This window comes from Botrytis cinerea, chromosome 5 (assembly GCF_000143535.2).
Source record: "Botrytis cinerea B05.10 chromosome 5, complete sequence".
NCBI lineage: Eukaryota > Fungi > Ascomycota > Leotiomycetes > Helotiales > Sclerotiniaceae > Botrytis > Botrytis cinerea.
In genome coordinates this window covers 1680934-1703080 of record NC_037314.1, presented here as the reverse complement: position 1 = coordinate 1703080, position 22147 = coordinate 1680934, and the positions used below count along the sequence as shown (strand labels likewise).

Genomic DNA, 22147 nt, shown 5'->3' with positions numbered 1-22147 from the left:
TTCTTACCATTCATCTAAATGTACTGCTCAGGGTGATATGACCTCATCTGCAATAATAGGAGTGGTGAAAGTGGTGTTCCTCTATCGGTTGACTTGAATACCCACCTAGATGCATGGATTGCTGGACAGATAATTGAAATACGAGCATCTAGTGCATTTCTAGAAGTTGAGAATGTTGATAGCGTGCGAACAAAGGAGAGAACTGGAAGAAAATTAACTTTAAACTTATTATTAACTTTGGCTCTCGAGTCTAACCTGAAGGCGGAGAAACTTTGACTGTCTGTTCCGCTTGTGTTCTAAAATAGTTTGTCTTTTCTTGGGTTCATCAATGCAGTGTCGATAGAAGAAAGTCTTCACATCTTCACCTCTTCACGCCTTACATAACCATTGATTGGCACACGCTCTAGAACATCACAATGTCATATTCGAACATTACACAATTTCTCGTATCACCACAGTCACCTCCTCGTATCTTTCTGTCTTGTCTTGAAAATTTCAATAGTACTGTCAGCGCTCGTATGTCCCACGCATGCTGGCTAGCTGCGTCGCCGGGTATGAGCATGGAGTGATTGACAGGAGAATGTCCACATTGACTCGTAGCCCCCTACGCCACATCCATTACTAAAGTCAATAGTAGCCCACTGTTAACTTCATCCAGCAAAGCAAAGGGATCTCGAATTCCGACTTTGTTTTGTCTTTAGGGGTGTCGAACTTTTCACCTCGGGAACCCGACTAAGTTTAACAAATAAAGGGTCTGTCTGTACGTCAGGGGGAAGGGAGGCCGGCTTCCTTGATTGTGCTGTGAAATACACTCTTAGATAAGTTTCAAGAAAACCCAAAGCCAACAATCCTCTGACCTTTCCAAATCCATTTGTTTCACATGTGGTTGATTTACAGTTCAAATCATGCAAAGATTCCAGCAAAGATTCGAATGGTCAAGGTCGGCCTCATTTTCACCGACGGACGGAGGATCGGCGGGATCATGTGATAACAGTCAAGTACCGATAAACTAGCACCTTTTGATGGTGAGAAGGGATTGGTCAATTGAGAAAGGAGATCATCACAAGTCTCATTGTTGCTTTTTCCGACAGGGCAGGGCGTAACGAGACGACAAACCCTCGGAATGGAAAGGGGATAGACTTCCTTTCCTATCCCATCACCAAATTCTCAATTCGATTGGAGAAACCTCTCCCCTTTCCGACATTGGACGACTTTCATGATCTGGTAGGTAGAATATGTAGATACATACCTACCTACACACAGCTTCACACACACAGCCAACTTCATACACCTTCCACCTTGCATCTCCATCTCCATCTCCATCGTAACCATACACTACAATCCCCAACTCTCCCAACCCCAAATACAACCACCCATATGATCCAATCCAATCTCATGCCATCGGACGACAACACTCCGTCCCTCTGCATACACTGAAACATGCATGCATGCATACAATATATCTCCTCCTTCCCTCTCATCCAACCCTCTCCCACAATCCCGCACTCGATCAAATCAAAATACCATACTCATAGCTGAAAACAGATTCCACGTGGACAATCAATTCCATTGGCGTGTTTCACTTACCCCATCATTGCCAAATCCAAGCATGAGATGATGGGATGTGGTGAGATAACGTTGAGAGCGGAGAAGTCCCCTGAAGATCCGTCGATCAGGACAAACTTCAGATCAAGTAGTTTGGGAAGAAACATGTTTCATTCTGTAATAAGTATTCGAGAAGATTCATTTGTGCTGCAACATGTGTTTAATAGAGTTCAGTTTTCTATATCCAATCATATGTCTAAAACGTATTCCCATGTATATAAAACTTTTAAACCCGTCACTTTAGTGTCCGTATCCCTTTTCCATCCATAACTATTCCGTATATCATAAGTTTCGTGACTATCCTGTTCATTTACATCTATCCCGTCCCTCAATCCTCTTCTTCTAAGCCCTCCCTATCTGCCAAACTTCCTCAGCTCCCACCATCTCAACACAGGGTACACTAACCCGGCCCAGGCGAACCCAACGTAGTTGCCCATATCACCCCCCTCACTCCCTACCATCTTCGCAAGCGGTCCGATAAAGTAATATTGACTCATACACAAAATTGCCCCTACCCATCCTATACAAAACGCCACCAATGCCGCAATTCCCAGCGGCATTTTCTCCTGTTTATGCCAGTCACTCCACACAAATGTAGGATTTCTACGCCGTCTAAATAAGAATTCTTCTTCCAATGTGATAACAATCCAGAGTACAACCCAATATCCCATCAAGGATAAGAAATTGGTGAAGATCTCAGAAAGATCATTGCGTCCTGCGAGTGCGCAGACGGTAAATACTACCACCCCGAATGTATTCCATAAAAATCTTGGAACCATGGCCGGATAGCGGCCTAGAATTTGGAAATCGATACCACAAGAATAGGTAGGTGGTACCATGTTGGCGATCAAGCCCAACGCAGCAACCACGGAACAAAATTTGCCAAATCCACCTAGACTTTCAAACCCAGCCACTATAAGAGCGCCTGTACCTGCCCCTGCCGCTTCCCAAGATGGATTATTGGAGATGCCGGATGCGAGACCGGCTCCTATGACAAAAGTGAGTGTGAAGGAGAGAGAAAGACCGAGTAGTGTTGCCGCAAAAACTTTCCACCGAGAAGCAATCTTTGGATCGCAGTAGACGAAGAAATCAGCTGCTATAGGAGCATACGTAACTGCTGCACTAAGACAAATTGAGAAGAATGAAAGTCGGTTCCCGGCAAGCGTTGCACCCTCAACTGTAGGTTTACTATGGAGGTCAAATTTCGGGCCTGCCGTTCCTGCTAAAATCAGGAGAACGAATGTTTGTGGAATCCAGGCAAATCTCTCGTAGTGATGAAATATCTTGATGCCGAATGTTGTGACCGAGAATGTTAAGATAGCTGAAACGACTATTCCAACTTCCACCGAAAGGCTACCATTTGGTGATACTGCAGATAACATTTGGCCAGCTACTACTGCATCGATCATGGAATATCCTAATAAAATTACCACATTCAATATCACACAAATCTTCACTGGCCACCATCCCATTGTGAATCGAGCGCATATCTAGAAACTCGGTTAGCCAATTTTCACCTCAGGGGCCGAAAGATCTCAATAGTTCAGTAGCAAAATTAATGACCACACTCAAAGATCCAAACATCCACAGGGCCCATAAACATCAATCGCAATGGAGGAGCCACCTACCAAAGTTCTATTTCCACTCCAAGGTCCCCAGCCTGCCGTATATGCCACTGGCAAAATTCCTACCACTGCCCCAAAAACACTACAAAGCGTCGCATCCACAAAGCCCAACCCATAAACGCTAGCCCCAATGCTCGCTAATGTAATATTCTGCGGCGCAGTATTGATTGAAAACCACAGCACGACGATTTGCAGGAACGATAGAGTAGTTTTGGTAGTTTGTTCGGCGGGGAGTACACGATGAATACCCCGCGCTTCCAGACCAAGAATATTTTCGATTCGTGCAGTGAGAGCAAAGAAACGATTTTGGGGACGAGAGATCGCTGAGTCTGTGACATCGTGCGTGGGAGATATCGAGGGCGAAAGAGCGAGAGGATCATGAGGGGATGGGAGCCCGCTCGAGGGACCTTTCTCCACATCGTGGGAGGGATCCGGGGAAGCTATTTGCTCGTTTGGAGTCATTCTATTGATGCGATTGTGGAATTAGCAATTGTCTCTTTTTTTCCTTTGCTTCCGCAGATTTATGGCGCAAGAGTGAAAGTAACAGAGTTCCCAATTGGAGGTATAGGGATAGTATAGGAAGAGCATATGCGTGAGAAGAGCATTAGATCTATCGATACACCAACCTCGTCACACCCTCATTTAGAATTCCCCATCCACCACATCCATCCAATTGGGTCCAGACTCGCACAAACATCTAAGGAATAACGGGTTTGACCTACCTTACTATGTGTATACTGTGCAACTCAATCTCGTACACTTCATATTAAAACATTAAACAATAAGATCGTGAGACCGTGAGACCGTGAGACCGACCCGTTGAGCACAAGTCGAAGCAACAACAAAAGTAAGTGTCTTACAATATTGGAGCGAAAAGAGCTCTTGAAGGATCAAACGACGAACGAAAAATCAAAAAGAACGCGGTGTTATATAACCTATTCATTTGTATGACTCTTTTGGAAGGTCCAGAATTGATTGGAAAGGCGTACTCCGCTCTAGCTTGGTCCCTAGAAATTTTCATGAATTATCACATTCTAACGGTAAAGCTGCGTGGGGCAATTCTGCTTATCGCTTGCAGGGATTTCTCGGAATCTCTCTATCTCATCCGAAGCTGCGGGGATGGTTTTCCTTTTTCTCTTCGACGTGCATGTGGTTTGGAAAATGGTTGCTATGATATTTGATAATTATAAAGGAATTGAGTACTGAGTATTGAGTATTGAGAGCGCATAGAATGAGATTGGGACACAGAAGAGCATTTAGATACAGAAGATACTTCATCTCATCATTTCCTCGTCTCTTCCAAACGAGGTGAGATGAGAGGGCGAATATGTGTTGCATCCCATGAGGTGCGGTTGTAGACTGGAAGACGAGCTCTTATTTGCGGATGAGATGAGTTTTCAGAACGAAAATGCATGAGTACATCAATCGTCTCATTCGATTGGATTGAACCACTCCTCTCCACACTGTTTTGCTGTTTCCGGAGATGTCTATCAGACAATATCCCTATTGTAGTACCAAACCCCCTTCTGGAAATCTCACCGTTTATTCATTCCCTGGCCAGGATGAAGTCGATTCAACAAATTGGAATTCCACAACCCTCGAAGAAATTTCACATATATTTCATCCCAACTCCCTCTGTTGTCCTTGCAACCCGAAACACGTTCTCGCACTTCCAGCATCTTGCATACACGCATACATGCATATCCAGTTCGCGGCTTCCAGCATTAAGTTCTCGAACACGGCAAGCGCCTAGATACCTGTCTGTAATTGTCTCAATTCATTCTCAGATTCGGGATTCGGGACGGATCGCTGCAGAAGAAAGCCTAATTTGTATTCACCCTTGTATTATCCAACTTCCCTAGGTTTATGGGCTGTTGCCACGAGAATTATTTCTGTAAAAGACAAAAGAAAGAAAGAAACCAAAACGCCTTAGATGGCACCTCTCCAGCTCATCTCTTTACCGGGGTAAACCCAACCCTGAGCTCTGGTTTTTTCCAAAGCACCACCAATTTCGAATCCCTTTCCCAATTTAACTCCTTACTCTTCAATTCCCAATCGAATTCCCAAGCCAATCTCGCCAAAACTACCCGCATTTCCATATACGCCAAATTAACCCCCAGACATGCTCTGGAACCCAGAGAAAACGGTTTGCTCGCATCTTTGTTATCATTCTGATATCGAGAATCATAAAATGGGTGAGAAGGAGGTAGATATCTCTCAGGATGAAACTCATTGGCGTCGGCGAAATATTCTTCGTTATGGGTAGCAACGTAGCCGGAGACGCAGACAATCGCGCCTTTGGGAACATAATGACCATCTATTGTGGCGCCCGGACACTCACGCGGGAGACCCATTGGTACGGGTGGGTAGATGCGAAGACCTTCTTCGATTACGGCTGAAAGATATGGGAGGGCTGCTGTGGAATCGCTTGTGATATCTTGTGAAGATGTGAATGCATTGCGGATCTCTTCTTGGAGACGTCGTAGTGTCTCGGGCCTGTTAAGAAGATAGTATGTTACTCCTATAAGGAAAGTGGCGGTGGTTTCGGAGCCGGCTACAATAAGCGTATTCGATTGCGCTAGAATGAATTCACGAGTAATTTTTGGTCCATTCTCTTTCTCTCGTAGTAGATGCGAGAAAAAATCGTCTCGGTCATTGTTTCCTCGCTCCATACGTTGAGTTGCTTTTTGCATTGCATTTTGGAAATGTACCTTGCTCTTTTCTTTCAAGCCTTTAGGCATGAGAATTGTTGCAATCTTCTTGAAAAATGGGTTCATGAAAAATGGGAATCGTCGAAAGATTTCCATAATAGCCATCAGATGGATAGTGCTGAGAATGAGACTGATCCACGGATGGCCTTCTCCGGATTTGACTGCATCGAATGATTCCCCAAAGGCGAGATCACCAATGATATCAAAAGTTAACCAATTATACCACTGTGTTATGTTAGTAGTGATTCACAGACAAAACTGTTCTGACTTACTTCTGACAAGTTCAACCCCTTCTCATCATCCTTGCGTTGATGTAGTTGAGAAACGAACAAGTCCATGTACTGTATCACCACTTCCTCTTGTAGCCGAAGTGCTTTAGCACTAAACGCATGAGAAAGAGATTTTCGGATTTCTCGATGAACAGCCGGATCTCTTGCCGAAACAATACCAACATTGGTTTCCGAACCAGTATTGTAGGCTGGCCCTTTGAGAAACATGGCTTTTCCTTGCTTTGCATGGCCATGGATTTCTTGATTTGCTTGAGGAGAGGCGAAGTCTCTGTTCTCGAGTTAGTAAAATGTCATTTCGACATTAATTTGGTGAACCAACAAATCATTTGGTGCGAATCTGACAACTGGACCATATTTCTTGTGCAAGCTGATCATAGTCGTGTGATAATTTCCAGAAGTACTGCGCTTCATTAGTCATAAGCGTGAAATAATAGAAACTGTGAAATTTACTTATGCCAACATATCCAGCCATCTGTTATTGCTGCTAGCCTTGGGCCAGGAAATTTTGCAAGTGGATGAAAATAAAGATTATATATCACTTTGTATGTGATATAGCAGGCAGTCTGTTCGAGTATTAGCTATCAAGACAGACAAAAAGATCTATTCAACCTACTATAATTCCAGCGGAAAGCAACAGGTGAGAAAATGTCCCAATAATACTTCTATCTTCTGTTGATATGGCAGGAGCCATTTTTCTTTTACGATGTATTCCGAATTTTCAGCAGGATTTTGAAGTTTCAAGTCGGGTTTCTGTTGACAAGTAACTTTGGCAACACTGAGGGGATTTGATCTTAAATGGACGAGCCAGCATTGGCATGCATCGGTCCTTTGCTCGCATCGCAAACCACCGAAACGAAACGGCTGATTGTGTTTTCGATTGCCCAAATTCTTGGTACGAGGTACCCTAGTACCGTCCACCAAAATCTAACGTGCAGGATGCGACATGTTCTTCTAGAAGATCTGCCATCATTGGCCAAAGACTGAAGAAGCGGTTTTGCTTTACACCTTATGCCTGGCAATTCTGTCTAGGAATCATAAAATGAGATACACATTCCCAGCTTGCCAATTAATCTCACCCAATTATAAATGATAAGCGACATGAAAGTAGTGGGATGAAGATCTGTCCGGGAAATACCCGAGATGTCCGATAATCCGATTTGTTTGCAAGGCTCTATCGTATTCGCAATATCGCATTCGCATCAGGACGCAAATGATAAAGAAGAACCCTCATCTCGTGATGTATGGTATCCTTTGAACAACAGGTAGTTTTAAAGAACATCGTCAAACCACAACTTCTAAGAACAAATTTGATGATAATCCTCGGAAGACAATCGTAATTCCCTTCACTCTGTAATATTCAGTGGATGTTGCACATTGGCTAGTTCGTCCGGTTTGTATTAAACTTCACTCTCTACTGTTACCAGCTGTTTATCATTAATTTACTCCATCTAGTCGCACTTTTGTATATTCCCGATTGCAGGTCTTCCTCCATGGTTGAACTCCACAGACTCACTGGAAGAAATGTTTCGAAAGCTAAAAGAACCCTCACAGTCATTCTTAGCATGATTTAGAAATCTAAGGCGATTAAACCACACCTGACATCTGCGAGACAATCCTGAGGTCAAAAATTACTTTGGCTATATCTATTTTCAAGAGAAGCAATTGGAGAACTGATTCTAGTTGAAGAAATATTTCAAATGACCACAAAGTCTCTGCAAGTCAGCGGGGAGCAACATTATTTGTATGCACTCGTTCCGCGGGAAGCCTCGATATTAGCATCTCTGGATTTCATTCCCTTGGCTACGCCATAATTCTATTCTCCTCGAATATTCTGTCAACGACAGCTGAGCTGACGATCAACTCTTCTGAACCGACAGTAGGTTATGCGTTTAAAATTCGACATTAGGTAACGCGGAATGCTCTGGCAAAGTGTTGCAATGACAAACAGCTGGCTTGCATGAAGATGATATTGGCAAAGGGGGCAAGTAGGCTTTTACGAACGTGGAAAGATTGATTACCTTGTTTCTCATAGATGTTGCTAAAATTGATGAGGATGTATCATACTTCGTCACCTTCTATATTGCGGTGCTTACACAAATCATTCTCGCCATTAGCCGTTTGTCTTCGCTTCTTGGTATTCTTCATTTCGCTAAAAGCACCTCAACGATGATGCTCATGTCTGTGAATACCTCTATTACTTAAAAGCTCGAAAATACCCAACAATAAATCGTGAACACTACGGATTGGCAACTTCAGACCGCAAACAAAGTGCTTTCAGGTGTATTCTTGGTCGAGATACTTACTTGAGATCTTGAACTGCAAGTAAGTATCGAAGTTATAAGAAGAGTAGAGCAGAAACTCTTGAGAACCAGGCTTTTGCTCTGGTCACAATTTTCGCCTCAAAAATGAAGAAAGCCTTTATCATCACGATGGATCGGCAGAAATTTGGGTTGGGCAATTAACAAGACAAATTATTTGCTTCCATCTCATAATCTATAAGTGGCGTCGCCCTTGTCACGTTGCACTATCTCCCATCAACGAGGTATCTCCTCACAGAAGGCGTGACACAATGCTGTATGAAAACAGTCCATGGCATGGTTCAGGATGAGAAGAGCGAAATTGGTAAAACCAAGTGCAAATTCGGAATTCTGTTTACCATTGAATGATTGAACCCCAAGTTGCCCAAGTTCCTCTGAAGTACTTCCACTTCAAAGGGAATTAAAAGCAAAGAAATCAATACTGAAACGAAGATGTGCCGATAAAAAGATGAAAGTGTCTGTTCCAACCACAGCGAAATGTAAACCAACACCAATGAACGAAGTATCAATTGTCGCGAAACTCAAATCAAGCCCAAAAAATATCGCGGTAAGAGTCCAGAAGTGACGTGCACAAGGAATTCAATGTCTATACATGTTCCTCGAAAAAAACACAAAACTAAGCACGGGTTCTGCGGGACATGTTATATAAGAATTTCTGCGTGAAATAGGAATTTATTGTTGCCACACTACCTGATCAGCTTCAAGGTAGATGCTCAGAATTTCGTGTTGATGTGTGATCTACTCGGACAACCACGTGGCACTACCATGAATGATGCGTCCTCGATCCACGGCGAGTTTCAAAATCAGACAAAGCGCAGCCGAATCCAGATCAATTATTATGACATGGGAGGGAGATCAATCCACGGTATAATCGGATCCGAAGATTGAAGCATAATCCTAATGACCCACTAAGGTTATTTTGAGGATTAAGCTTTCACGGGCTGTAGATTAAGCGCGTGTATGTTATGCTTTAAATATCTAGAAGGGAGAAGAGAATAGACCACATTTCTCTTCGCGATCCGAAAGATACGAGGTCGTTCATCTGAGTTCTTGGCTGATACTTAGTAGCTATTCCATCAATAATTGAAAGCGGCAACTATTATCATCACATTTTTTGTCGGTTTTTACACCAAAACGGCTTTCAAAGCCGCTTTTTGAGTCCGAGCAAGTGTGTCTTAATTTCCGTAGTTCTGCTTCCAGCCCCCATAGAAGCCCGTTGCTGCTATTAATAACGGAGAACGGAAATATAAAGACATCCGCAAAGACGACGCACCGCGGTCTTCAAGTGCTGTTTCCCTTCTAAGCTGAACTTTGAAGCTAATGTCGTATCTTCCTGCGCTTTTTTTTGTCATCCTGCCAATTACTCCTATTCACTTGTTACTGGCGGTGCTGATTGGATTGGCAAGTCGCATTGTTTGTGATATTGTCAGACCATTATTAATGATCTGTAGGTATGCGATTGAGCAAACAAAGAACCGGACAAATGCATTGAAAAGTCTACACAGTCGATGTGAAAAGATCCTTGGATCAGATCATTAGCGCAAGGCTTAGTAAAGCAGGCGCATGTAAGCTTTGCCAAGATTCGTCTAAAAGCTTAACTTTGTGGCTTCACCTGGCTTATTCTTTTTCTTCTAGCTGACGCGGCCTAGCAAGGGGTTATTGAGCACACGACTCAAGGAGAGGGATGTGGATTTATTGGTGCTGTCTTTTTCTAGGATGCATTCCCGTTTTTCCAATCACTTGGTGAGCGAAAAAAAGAAAACGATGGATTGAAATAGCTTCGATTCCTTGATCAAGGGGCTGAGGGGGGTCAGTCGTATGGCACAGTAAATACCCCAACCAACCAACTCCTTTCTGTGACCTACTTGGTATCATCATTGCAGGCTTGAAAGCACATCGCCGAGATGTCAACATCATCAGATGGCGGCTAATCAAGCTCAACCTTGTTGTGTTCACGGATACCGGACGCACCACCCAGCTTTTCCCCAGGTATGAAGTCGATTCAGTAATGATTGACATTCTTTTTTCCTCGCCTTGCATTCTTTCTCCGTCTCTCAAACATGGGCAAAGTGCATTATCTTGGTATTCCAACAAAAGTGACGATATGCCGCGCCATTCTAACCATAATAATCCTAGGCCAATCTGAAACCTGTGGGAATTCAAAAAGAGAGATGTGAGCAGAAGAATTAAGGTTGGGTCCAAAGCGTCGTAATCCATGTGCTGCTTACGCATTAATAAAATGAACCGAGCCTTTTTATCTGAGGATTGCATTGCGAAATATTGATATCGAATGCCATGTCCCAGCCAAATGGGATGGATGCTACGATGCAGCAACTCAGGAGGGTGCTGTTTCCATGATGAACAAGCTACCTGAAGATAAATGGTAAGATAGATGTACGGACGAATAGATAGGGACTTGCATCCAGTGAGTTGCTAGGTAGGAAATAGTTGTTTAGTCTGACGACCGATCTGACGACCGATCTGAGCACTCTAGATAGAATCTATCAGGTATACTCTGCAGCACTTTTGCTTTTAGACCTTGGTTTGGCCCTTTCACTTCAAACAGAAGCAAGCGCCAATTGATGCCAGCTTCTCATGTCCCTCGTCTAATCATCGTGAGTGTAGCGACTAGGTGCTATGCAGTAAATACATCTTAGAGCATATTCGAGGGGGCTGATGCTTGAACCCACGACGACTTTCCGATTCGTCCAATAATCACTCAATATTTCTCTTTCCCTTTCCTTTCATTCTCTCCAGGCGGCGAATTGCACCAAGATACATGCTTCCTCCTCATGCCGCCTTAATATTCTCATATCTCAACATTCATAGCTCCGGACGCTGTTTGCTTGATCACATTTTATAGAAAACTAGCAAGATCTGTCTCCACTCAAATGCTCCTTGGGATATATCCCTTGTCTTGGGTGACGAGTAACCAAAGGAGTACTTGATCGTGTGCTTCCCCACGTCTCTTTCTATTTTCCTTGGATGAATACTATTTCACTTCACTCTCCATTTCAATCTTTACATTTTCGACATTTTGCGTTGCTGCTCTCTCTTTCTCTCTCGATATCTCTCTCGTACCTCTTTGCCCTACGTCTACATATAACAGCAGCATTCGAGCCCCTTCTCTCCATATATACAAAAAGTCGATTATACATCTCTTGGCAAATCCTTTCATCCACCAGCGATCCCACGCCCACAATTAGAAAAGCCGCGCCAAGACGGTTGTTCAACCCTGTCGAAATTGCTTTCTTGTAAGCTGATCACCATATCGTGATAATCGAAAATGCGCATCTCGTGGATCATCACTTTGCCTGGACTTTTGTCAATTGTGTCGGCGCTGGCAATTCAAAAACGAGATGCCGACTTTTACAGTGTGCGCACAAAGCTACACAAGGACATGAGCGGAAGGAGAGGCGATCCAAGCGGAAAATATTTTCGTAAGTTCTTGTTTTCTTCTCAAAGAGAGTTTATTGTGGCGGAACTTGCGACTCTGGACGACCTGTCCGAATTGTCCGGTCCATGACTATTAGAGTTTATGTTGAGTTGGAAACCCAGCTAACGGAATTGTTCCTAACAGATGAGAGTGTGTACGTATATTCACCACCCAGTTAAACCTGGGAAACCGGAGGTTTTCAATGTAGATCTGGAGTTCATTGCTAACATGGCGAGGTTAACAGCTTCCATCCGCATTATGATGGCCGGTATGTAACTTCTATGGGTAGATTCTTGCTACGGTGCACAATGGCGGAACCTAACATTATTCGTACAGATTCGCCGACAAGCAATTGGGTTACAGAGAACGCAGACAAGCACTTTCGAATCTCATTCAAACCTACCTAGCTACTTTCTCAGATATTGGAGTGGAAACATGGCTCATGCATGGTACTTTGCTCGGCTGGTGGTGGAATCGTAAGGTATGAACGGCACTGCAAAGATTTTGATTTCTTCATAAAATCTCACCATCATTAGATTCTACCATGGGATTCCGACTCCGATGTCCAAGTCTCCGAAGCTTCGATGCACTTTCTCGCCTCTTATTACAATATGACCGTCTTTCACTACAAAACTCCACGCATTCCAGAAGGCCGAGATTATATGCTCGAGGTTAACCCGCATTATATTAATAGGGAGCAATCGGACAAATTGAATGTCATTGATGCACGATGGGTCGACACTACGAGTGGCTTATTCATCGATATCACGACTGCTAGATACAATTACACACACCCTGCCGGAAAAGGAATGATGAGCTGCAAAGATGGTCATGAATATAGGGTAATTTGATTTGGTGAATGGTTAGCTGGATTGTGCTAATAATCATAGGATACCTACATCTTTCCATTGCGAGACACCTTCTTCGAGGGAGCTCCGGCCAAAATTCCATTCGCCTACAAAGAAATCTTAGAGGCAGAATACCATGAGAAATCATTGACTTTAACTGAATTTGAAGGGTATGTTTGATGAAATTACGATGTTTGCCTTGGAATGTCTCTGCTAACTCAATTGAAAAGCCACCACTTCGACGATGATAAAATGGAATGGATTCCTGTGAAGCAAGATATTCAAGTACCAATGGAACCACAAAAGGCAGCTCAGCCACCGCCAAAGACGGATGCCCAAAAGGCGGAGGAGGCGAAGCAAGCCGCAGAAAATGCGAAGAAACTCGAAGAGGCCAAAAAGTTAGAGGAAGCCAAGAAGTTGGCAGAAGCGCAAAAAGCTACAGAGGAAGCTAAAGAGAAAGCGAAGCAAAAAGCCGCACAGGAAGCTCAACAAGACACACCACCCGTAAGCAAACAACCAATCAAAGAAGAACAGCCAAAAGCACAATCCCATGATGCATCCGAACCTCCGCCAGCTCAGCGAGCTGCAGAGAACAAGATATTTACCGCAGCCGAGAAAAAGGCCAATCAAGTACAAAAAGCTGAAGACAAACGTAAACAGGACGAACAAAAGGCTGCCGATGCGAGACAGAGAAACGAGGATAAGATAAAGGCAGAAGTTAAGAAAACTGAAGGTTCCGCGCCCGTCTCCTAATCATTTCATCTTTTCAAATGGTCGATAAAACCTGCCACTTTACGGCATTCGAGCTCCATCGAACGAATTCGTCATTCCTGGCACTACGAAGATACCGATTTAAGCAGATATAGGATATTAGTTTGCTTCCTTTTATTTTGATTTTGTTATATTCGCTAAGCGATGTTACTTTCTTCGGCTACTTTTTCTTCATTATATCATGATTTTCTTTAATAGATCCACCACAACTTGGGCCATTGAATTGGAAGACAGTGGAGTTCTGGACTCAAATGATTACGAAAAGGAAGAACAGTATTGAAAACGTGGCGCGCCAGTGCTTGGGCATTTGCATATAGTTGGGATTTGATTTGGCGTTATATTCCCCTCCCAGATGTGGGAAAGTATTGTATAGGATGGAGTATTTGACCAATATTTTAACGATGGCGCAAGGAGTTGGATGCCATTGAGTATAATTATTTGGATAGATCTCAGTATGAGAGTTGGACACGTTGATTGGTTCAATGTCACAGCTGCTAGAATTGGAATAATTTCCTCAAATTAGATCTTCCTCGTACCAGAACTTCCCTCTTTTCTGGATCAAATATATAATTGGTGAGGGGTAATGAAAGTACGGACTGGAACTAGATTGGGCCATTTCTTTTTATTGTAATGGCGGGCCCCAAAGCATGTCCTTGAATGATCTGCAAACGTATAAGGCTGCAAGCGCTAGCTCAAACCTCTCCTCGAGATTTGCATCCGAGCCGAACTGAATACAGGTAGTTCAAGGGCTATCAAACACTTCGGCACATCGAATGTGCGGGGAAACACCTTCCTCTTGTGTTATGTAGCAACCATTCCCGAAACGATGTATTTTTAAGTGGCCAACCGATATATTATATTGTCAGACTATCACATGCAAATGCACGCTTTGCAAAAAATCCATCAAGTGAAGTAGAAGATCTCCACTCTGATTTTAGGCGTTGTCTCTCAATGTGGATCTCTCGCATATGTCTCGACTCGCTGGCTCCATATAAACGAAAAAACCGCACACCCAAAACATGCCCCCTTTCAATATTCTATATTAAATCGGCCTATCAATTTTTCTATTTCGAAAACTAGATCTGCATATCCGAAGACACTCAATTCTGCACCAATTGGGTTTTTACAATGTTCCATCATATTACAGTACAAGTAGTGGTTTGATAGTTTTGTCAATTTCAGTGATAGAAGCTGGTCTGCTAGGTTCTTGATAGAAACAGGGATGGCTATCGGAAAACCTTCCTAGGCGGAAAAAACTAAGGAGAAAAAAGACCCTTCAGGTCGATAAGGCGTGATAGCACCCTTGACTCCCTGCGGCGGGGAAATTTTCAGGCTTATCGATGATGTTGATTTTTTCAAAATTATGGGGTTGTGGGTTGCCATGTGAAATGGATGAATCGTACGAGCTGTTGCCCAACTTATCTTTATCTTTATCTTCGAAGGCCAAGTGCTCGTTGTGGTCTTGAACTACTTTCTTTCGCAGTTGATTTGGTAGCAATTGAAGTTTTGGTACTGTTTTTTTTTCAGCCATGTCTCGTAAGTTATCCTCCTTCATCCTCGCCAATGCAGGAATGGAAATTTCTGTAGTTCGACAAGAAAATTTCAGAGCTAATAGTTTTCACAATATCAGCCACCAACGGCGAAGCATCTACCAGCCAACACAACACACTTCCGATTCCCGAAAGGAGAAACTCTCAATATGAAGATCCGCACAGTGCGGGCTTAGGTGTAGGAATTGGAACACAACCTCGTCGCCGCTCAAATGTATCTGGACGGATAGCCTTTCGCGATAGTATCCACGCAGAGGATCTGGAGAGCTTGACGAGGACAGCCAGCGTTATTAGTGGACATCAGGATGCGTATCTTGAATCGCATGGGGAATCTTCGAGAGAAGGTGATTCTGGGAAGGAGAGGGATAATACTACGATATCTTTTCCCAAAGCCGCGAAACCGGGTCCTATTAGTACAATAAGAGAATTACCTAGCGAATTCAATACGCCATATTCGACTCGTCCGCCTTCTCCTTCTTCGGCAGTCAACACGCCAGGTTTGCATTCGCATCTAAATGGTCAGGGACTTACAAATGGAAGCGGAAGCGGAAGCGCCACTCCACGCGAATATTTCGAGCTACAAGTCGAAGAACCATCGAGGAATCTGCCCGAAACCTCATACCCGGACATCGGCAGTGTAAAAAGTTTACGCGGTGCACTCATTCTTGTTACAACATGCGGGGCACAACTTATGGATAACGTTTTCATGACTGGAGTCAACATCAGTTTACCCGCCATCCAAAAAGAATTTGGAGCCAAAGCAAGTGATTTACAATGGCTGATTAGTGCGTACACATTAACTTTTGGAGGATTCCTGTTGTTAGCTGGTGTGTTAAGTGATCGATTCGGACGCAAACTTATTTTCTGCATTGGGATGCTTTGGATTTCTATTTGGACAATTGCAAATGGCTTCGCGACGTCGTTTATCCAACTTGCTATTTTCCGCGCGCTACAGGGGATTGGAGCCGCGATGACGGTTCCTTCTGCGGTGGGAATCATTTCTTCTTATTTTGTGGCTAAAGATCGTACGATTGCGTTATCGTTCTTTGCGGCTTCGGGAGCGGTGGGATTCTGCGCGGGCCTTATTTTTGGAGGGTTCTTGACGGGGAGTCTGGGGTGGAGATACCTTTTCTACGTTTCTGCTGCGTTGACGGGGAGTTTGGGTGTCTTGGGCCAGTTTATTCTGCCGAAGGATCGGTTGGAGGGGCAGGAGAAACCGAGTTTGGATTTGTTGGGTGCGGGACTCTCGACGGGGGGACTTATTTTGCTCTCGTTCGTTTTGTCAAGTGGAGGTGTGTATGGATGGAGTAAGGCTTTTATCATCGTTTTGTTGATTCTGTCGGTGGCTGTTTTGGGGATTTTTGTCTATGTGGAGAAGAGGACTTCGCATCCGATTATGCCGCTTTCCCTTTGGAAAATACAAAATTTTGCCGCGTTGTGGATTTCGGGATTTGGTATGTTGGCGATTTTCCCTTTTACCTATTCTTTCACCCTCCCCCTCCTCTCTCCCCCCCCATAAAGTGCAATTTTAAGTACTAACACATACACTAAAGTATGCTATGGCGGCTACCAAACAGTCCTCTATTACATCGTCCTTATAGCGCAAGAAATAAACCGTCTCTCCCCCGGAACCACCGCTCTCTATTTCCTCCCTATGGGCGCTACCGGCTTCATATTCTCCATGTCCGTCGGCAAGATTCTCGAACGATACAACACCAAAAACGTGCTTCTCATCGGCATGCTCATGATGATGGCATCACCCATCCCCGCTGCACTGCTCTCCTCAACCTCTACATCTTTCTGGTCGCACGTCCTCCCCACTTCTCTCCTCGTCGTCGCTGCCGTCACAATCGTATACTGTTCCTGCACAATTATCCTACTGAGCAGTGTACCTGTGAGCGTAAAGAGTCTCTGTGGTGGCATGATCAATACCGCGTTTCAAATTGGCAGCGGTGTCGGATTGGCGCTCAGTAGCGCGGTGGTGCAGGCGGTGGATACGGATAAGGGGAAGGGAAATCTAGAGCAGTACAGTACGGGCTTGTGGTTTTGCGTGGCGTTTGGAGGGGTGGGTTTTGTGGCGAGTGCTTTTGGAGTGAGAAATTCGACAGCGAGTGGATTTGGTGGGAGGCGAAGTGGGGGCGAACAAGTTGCGATGCATTGAGGGATGGATGGATAATTGGATAATTGGATTTAAACATGTAGTTTGGGTCGTGAGACTGTTCTGAGACATATGAAATTGATGATGCATAGTAATCTCATGTTTACAAAGGTACATGGATATGGATATCACATAATGAACGTAACGAAGATGGACGATTTTCATATTACACACATAGTTAGTTATAGGTAATGAAAAATAAACACGGATTATGGATACTCGTAGATATATACACAAGAGTGGATGAAACACCCTAAGAACTCCCAATTCAACAAAACAAATCTTTTTCTCCAACTCAACTCAACTCAACTCGATGACGATGAGGAGATCAAGTGAGTTGGACCAACCGAACCAAATGGCGAATCATCAGACAGGCTTAGATTCAAGTGAAAAGTTTAGTCCAATCTTTTTCGCTCTTTATAGTAATTTGCTGGCGAAGTTTCGTTGTGGTGTATATATCCTTCAGACATGAATGGGGGATACAGAAGTGCAGTTGCTCCAAACTCGTTCCTGGTAGAATTTGTACCTACCCCTTGAGTACGTCAACAACATATTCACACGCCAAGATACAAGTCTAACTTTCAATGTATACAGAAGCATATATCGTGTTATCCTTGTAGCCAAGAAATCAGAGATTTGGTCGAGTTTCAATTATTCCATATTTGTTGCGTGATTTCTCTATATTCCCAGACGTGAAATATATACCGACACCATGTATTCCTATAATCCTATGCACAAAAAAAGAGAGAGGGAAAAAATTGAATGTCGCGGGACCAAAACTCCAAAACCATAAGATTTATGTGTAAACAGAAAAACCCCGTTTATCCCAACCCCGAAAACCTTCCAATGCATATATATGCACGCACAATCCGAGTCCATACTCATATATTCATTAAGAAATACAGATACCCTTTCCGTCCAGCCATTGTACCAGTAAGACAATGACCATAATTACACAGTTAATTCATCCGTGTTTTCGCTTATATAAAATGAAAGTAAAATCCAATTCTTGCGCTGGACACCAAAAAAGAGCGCCGCCGTGTAATGGTTCTCGTGTACTAATTATGGACAAGGATAGATACACGATGCTAAGTCAAAAAGAAAGAAAATATAACAGGGGCACCTCGTGAGGTTCGTTCAATTTATGTGCGTGTTGTTGTATAGAACAGTCGTTTGTCGTTAAAAGGGCCTGAATTGGTTGTTTCGAGGCCTTCTTGGTTGATTTGAATTTGATCGATGGCATCCATACCAAAAGAAGATCGTCTTTTTGCAATTGAGAATGGTAGCAAGAATCGTAGGGTTTCGGTGTTTCGCCAAGTTTGAGTGAGTTGTAATACAAGGCTATTGATTTGAGTGAAGGTTCGAAACTTGAAGATGAAATGATAGAATGAATGTCAAAACCCAAAAACACAGACATTCATATCATTGGGGAGGTTGGCCATGATAATGAGAGTGACGGAATGTTTCAAACCCAATCACCCCTCAAACTCGTCATCACCATCTTCGTCATCTCCGCCTTCCATCGCTGTTCTTAAATCAATGACACTTTTTCGAATCCTCTTTCCCAGAGTAATGGGACTCCTTGGATCAGCCAAAGCTTGATACCTTTCATATTCCGTTGCTGGCATTTGCAACTCATCTTCATCCTCTTCATCCTCGTCAGCATCATCATTATTTCGGATGGCTTTTGGAGCCCGACGAGCTCGAGTGCTGGGTTCACGAGGTGGAAGAATTCTTGCAAGAGGTCCTTTAGCTCTCTTGTTTATCTTGATTTTTGATGATGATGCCGAAATAATAAGAGGCCCCTCAGAGGGTGCTGATGAAGATTTAGTAGGACGACCTTTACGAGCCTTCTTGGTAGGGGAGGCACTTTGAGCTGTTGGCGCGTCAGAATTGACTTCAGCTGTTCGCTTGCGCTTAGTTCGGGACGATGATGGTGAGATGATTGGATTTGCGGCCGGAGTTGCTTCCTTTTTGATGATTGGTTCATGTGACGGTTCCACTTCTTCATCCTCCTCAATCGTTGCCTGTTTTCCACGCGGCTTCCGTGCCTTTGGTAACTGAGAATTAGCGACAGGAGTTTCGCTCGATCTACTATTACGCTTCCCTCGTACAACTTTCTTGGGGGACTCTTGGATTGAAGTTGACTTTTCGACAGATGCTGCTGCACGATTTCGAGTAGCTATTCGAGGTTCACATGTTAGGGTCTGCTCAAGGGTTGAAGAACGGTTGGTTGGACGATTACCATAAGAAGAGATAGTTGACTGCGATGATGAGCTGTTGCGCCTTGAATTGATTGCCTCAGTTGCGTCTGAATCTGAGTCATCATCGTGTTCGGTTGTTGGTAAGATTGCATTTTCTTCTTCAGTTTCGGCACTTGGTTCGACATTAGCTTCCTTCTTGACCCGACCACCGGATTTGGCTGACTTGGCTGGTTGCTTCTTTGGTTTGATAACTTTAGCCCTCGGCTTGATAGGAGGTACGATTGCCGCAGGAGTCTCGGATACTGCTGTAGTAATTTGTTCTGCGGGGTTTATAATGTCAACAACAGCCACAGGAGCAGGAACAGGAAGCGGATGCTTCCGTGGCCTACCACCTGCATGCTTCTTTTTTACAACCGGTTCAACGGGTAATTCGTCGGCGATTTGGTTGACAAGTAATTCGGCTGATTGCTGTAGTTGTTCCTGTTCGGCTGGTAGGAGATGTCGAGAAATATCATCGTCCTTAATAGATTCATTTTCGAGTATCGGCTCATCTTCGCCAGATGCAAGCTGAACATCCTTGAGCTTTGACAGAGACTTTGGTGGCCTTCCAATAGGTTTTCCCGATGGAAAGGTTCTTCTGATGGGGGTTTGACTTCGGCTTTGTTTTCGAGGAGTCTTTGATAACTCTCCAATAGCATCATCAAGAACTCGGGCCTTGCGTTGTCGCTTGGCTGGTAACCCGTCCGATTCGTCCTCTGGTGTACTTTGATCGTACATTTTCCTAGTGGCCATTCGTTGAGCTCGACCACTTCTACCTTCACTCATATCTATTTCACCCAGACCACGCTTTCTAGAGGCCGATGGGATTGGTTGCGCACCAACATGTTTTGGGTGGGAAGAATATTCGAAACCGTATACCTCTGCTTGCTTCATATCATCCCACTTTGTGGGATCTATCAGACGTCCTGCTTTTCTTTTCTCGGCTTCTATCTCTTCTTTAGTCAATTTGATCTCAGGCAATGGCTCGTTGAGAAGTTTTAGCTTATTTGACTCCTTGAGTTCCTTTTGCCTAAGTTTTTGCTTCTCTTGCGCTCTAACGAAAGCTTGTCGTTGAAGTTTGGCTCTGAATTGTGGGTCCCGGAGACTCTCGAGGCGTAGACGAAATTCATTGTTTTTATCATACTGATTTATGAAATCTGTCCATTCTGGAGCCTTTGATTTCAGTTCCACCGCGAAACGTTTCGCAGTAGCTGCCAGACCATCTCTGTCCAATTGCTCGTTAAGTTTGTCTGCCTCTTCTACAGCTTTCTCGGCTTCTTTTTCCATTTGAAGTCGTTCTTTCTCCTGGGATTCATATGCGTAAATTTCTTCGTCAATTGCATCAAACTCCCTTTGCCAGGCGGCTAAAACAGTCTGTTGGAATTGTTAATCCTGTTCTTCTACCCGACCCCACACAGTATGAAGCACGATATCAAATGTGGCATCAGAAAGGAAACTTCGGGAAAAGAAGTAGCGACGGTGACTTACTGTGCTAACAATCGCAGCTCTTTTGTAAAGTTCATCATATGGCATTTCGCTAGGATTCTTAAGGTATTTTTCGAAGTGCTCCATCGGGGGGAGTTTGGGATATTTGAACTTCAGACCAATATCTGGATCATTGATGTCTACGTCATGTTCTTCATGACCTTCGACTTGATCATAGTAGTCGAATTCAGAATTTGGATTGATATATGGTTGAATCAGATCATGATCGTCTGCATCAAAATCTTCTTCGTCGGCGCCAGCGACGGCAATAGCAGGCTCTTGAGCTGCATTGTAGTCGAAATGCAAATCTGGTCTCGGCCCATCTTTGCTGGATAAATATTTTGCTGTAGCATATACATTCTCATGTGAAGTAGGAGGTGGTGATAGAGAACTACCTGAAGTAGTGATAGTTCCTACTGATTCCGCTGTGGACGGCCGACTACATGCAGCCACGTGACTACGAAAGTCCTACGTTTTATGAGCATCAAGCAAGTGATCGAGGCCAAGGGGAGGGATTTATATAAAGATAGACTCACCATATCTGATAGTTTAGCAAATGTATTACTGCAATTGGGGCATATGGGGGTTGAGGAAAATGATGTAAAAGAGCTGGACGAAGTTTCTTGAGACTCGGAAGAACCAACTCCTTTCCCAATATGAGAAGTACAATCTTGGGTCGCAATAGGAGGAACTTTAGTTCGCGCCATATTGAGGAGAAATCCAAAGTTTTCTCAATGGATTGATTCGAAGAAAATGAAACCAACACGGTGTGTTGTGCTGGCTTCAACCCAAAGAGTTTCGAGTTTTTGTCCACAAGGTCTCAAACTTGAGTTTTGCAGCTCTATATGCAACCGGAAGAAAATGTGTACCGGTACCAAAATGTTTGGAGGAAAGGGGTACAAATTGATTTGGAAACTTTATAGGAGAATTAGCAAGAGGTATCGATGATCAACTACATGCTATTTTTAAGACATAAAGCTATTGTTGTTCAAAAGTATCGTAGTCGGTCAGATTCTCATTTTACTGCTTTAAAAAGGTTATTTCGATTCAATTTGGGGTTTGCGGCTTTCGTGAAATGTTAGATGGCGGCGCTCGGTGCTTAAACGC

At 43.7% G+C, this 22147-nt stretch overlaps 5 protein-coding genes across 9 annotated transcripts; 2 read left to right on the top strand and 3 right to left on the bottom strand.

Annotated features, from left to right (window-relative positions):
- Positions 1-1721: 1721 nt before the first annotated feature.
- BCIN_05g04790 (hypothetical protein) lies at positions 1722-4215 on the bottom strand. 2 transcript variants are annotated; one of them, XM_024693030.1, is made up of 3 exons: positions 3953-4215; positions 3234-3693; positions 1722-3095 (listed from the first exon to the last, which is right to left on the bottom strand). In XM_024693030.1, exons 2-3 carry the CDS (start codon positions 3690-3692, stop codon positions 1959-1961), a joined length of 1596 nt encoding a protein of 531 aa, XP_024548815.1. In that variant the 5' UTR covers position 3693; positions 3953-4215; the 3' UTR covers positions 1722-1958. The 2 variants fall into 2 exon arrangements, with proteins under 2 accessions (XP_024548815.1, XP_024548816.1); XM_024693031.1 differs by lacking the exon at positions 3953-4215 and having other exon boundaries at positions 3234-3784.
- Positions 4216-5040: 825 nt separating this feature from the next.
- On the bottom strand, positions 5041-7287 carry BCIN_05g04780 (hypothetical protein). Its single transcript, XM_024693029.1, has 5 exons — positions 6845-7287; positions 6682-6794; positions 6551-6631; positions 6214-6499; positions 5041-6166 (listed from the first exon to the last, which is right to left on the bottom strand). The coding sequence occupies exons 1-5, from the start codon at positions 6920-6922 to the stop codon at positions 5180-5182; spliced, it is 1545 nt and encodes a 514-aa protein (XP_024548814.1). The 5' UTR covers positions 6923-7287; the 3' UTR covers positions 5041-5179.
- Positions 7288-11305: 4018 nt separating this feature from the next.
- Positions 11306-14142, top strand: BCIN_05g04770 (hypothetical protein). Of its 2 annotated transcripts, XM_024693028.1 has the most exons (8): positions 11306-11989; positions 12130-12139; positions 12230-12253; positions 12322-12466; positions 12522-12827; positions 12876-13003; positions 13064-13337; positions 13494-14142. In XM_024693028.1, exons 1-8 carry the CDS (start codon positions 11836-11838, stop codon positions 13584-13586), a joined length of 1134 nt encoding a protein of 377 aa, XP_024548812.1. In that variant the 5' UTR covers positions 11306-11835; the 3' UTR covers positions 13587-14142. The 2 variants fall into 2 exon arrangements, with proteins under 2 accessions (XP_024548812.1, XP_024548813.1); XM_024693027.1 differs by having other exon boundaries at positions 13064-14142.
- A 780-nt stretch (positions 14143-14922) lies between these two features.
- BCIN_05g04760 (hypothetical protein) lies at positions 14923-17524 on the top strand. The gene is made up of 3 exons (XM_001548597.2): positions 14923-15140; positions 15235-16608; positions 16708-17524. The coding sequence occupies exons 1-3, from the start codon at positions 15134-15136 to the stop codon at positions 17313-17315; spliced, it is 1989 nt and encodes a 662-aa protein (XP_001548647.1). The 5' UTR covers positions 14923-15133; the 3' UTR covers positions 17316-17524.
- Positions 17525-17699: 175 nt separating this feature from the next.
- On the bottom strand, positions 17700-22067 carry BCIN_05g04750 (hypothetical protein). Of its 3 annotated transcripts, XM_024693025.1 has the most exons (6): positions 21577-22067; positions 21044-21508; positions 19909-20929; positions 19740-19836; positions 19558-19688; positions 17700-19494 (listed from the first exon to the last, which is right to left on the bottom strand). In XM_024693025.1, exons 1-6 carry the CDS (start codon positions 21745-21747, stop codon positions 18788-18790), a joined length of 2592 nt encoding a protein of 863 aa, XP_024548810.1. In that variant the 5' UTR covers positions 21748-22067; the 3' UTR covers positions 17700-18787. The 3 variants fall into 3 exon arrangements, with proteins under 3 accessions (XP_024548810.1, XP_024548811.1, XP_001548646.1); XM_024693026.1 differs by having other exon boundaries at positions 19558-20929; XM_001548596.2 differs by having other exon boundaries at positions 17700-20929.
- Between the last annotated feature and the right edge of the window lie 80 nt (positions 22068-22147).

Coding starts and splice junctions, on each gene's coding strand:
- BCIN_05g04790 (XM_024693030.1), bottom strand. CDS start 3,692: ATGACTCCAAACGAGCAAATAGCTTCCCCGGATCCCTCCCACGATGTG. Junction 3,096..3,233: donor GGAGTGGAAATAGAACTTTG/GTAGGTGGCTCC, acceptor CCGAGTTTCTAG/ATATGCGCTCGATTCACAAT.
- BCIN_05g04780 (XM_024693029.1), bottom strand. CDS start 6,922: ATGGCTCCTGCCATATCAACAGAAGATAGAAGTATTATTGGGACATTT. Junction 6,500..6,550: donor AGATTCGCACCAAATGATTT/GTTGGTTCACCA, acceptor ACTCGAGAACAG/AGACTTCGCCTCTCCTCAAG. Junction 6,167..6,213: donor AGGGGTTGAACTTGTCAGAA/GTAAGTCAGAAC, acceptor AACATAACACAG/TGGTATAATTGGTTAACTTT.
- BCIN_05g04770 (XM_024693027.1), top strand. CDS start 11,836: ATGCGCATCTCGTGGATCATCACTTTGCCTGGACTTTTGTCAATTGTG. Junction 12,254..12,321: donor CATCCGCATTATGATGGCCG/GTATGTAACTTC, acceptor TTATTCGTACAG/ATTCGCCGACAAGCAATTGG. Junction 13,004..13,063: donor ACTTTAACTGAATTTGAAGG/GTATGTTTGATG, acceptor TCAATTGAAAAG/CCACCACTTCGACGATGATA.
- BCIN_05g04760 (XM_001548597.2), top strand. Junction 16,609..16,707: donor GTTGTGGATTTCGGGATTTG/GTATGTTGGCGA, acceptor CATACACTAAAG/TATGCTATGGCGGCTACCAA.
- BCIN_05g04750 (XM_001548596.2), bottom strand. CDS start 21,747: ATGGCGCGAACTAAAGTTCCTCCTATTGCGACCCAAGATTGTACTTCT. Junction 21,509..21,576: donor TTGCTAAACTATCAGATATG/GTGAGTCTATCT, acceptor CATAAAACGTAG/GACTTTCGTAGTCACGTGGC. Junction 20,930..21,043: donor GAGCTGCGATTGTTAGCACA/GTAAGTCACCGT, acceptor CAATTCCAACAG/ACTGTTTTAGCCGCCTGGCA.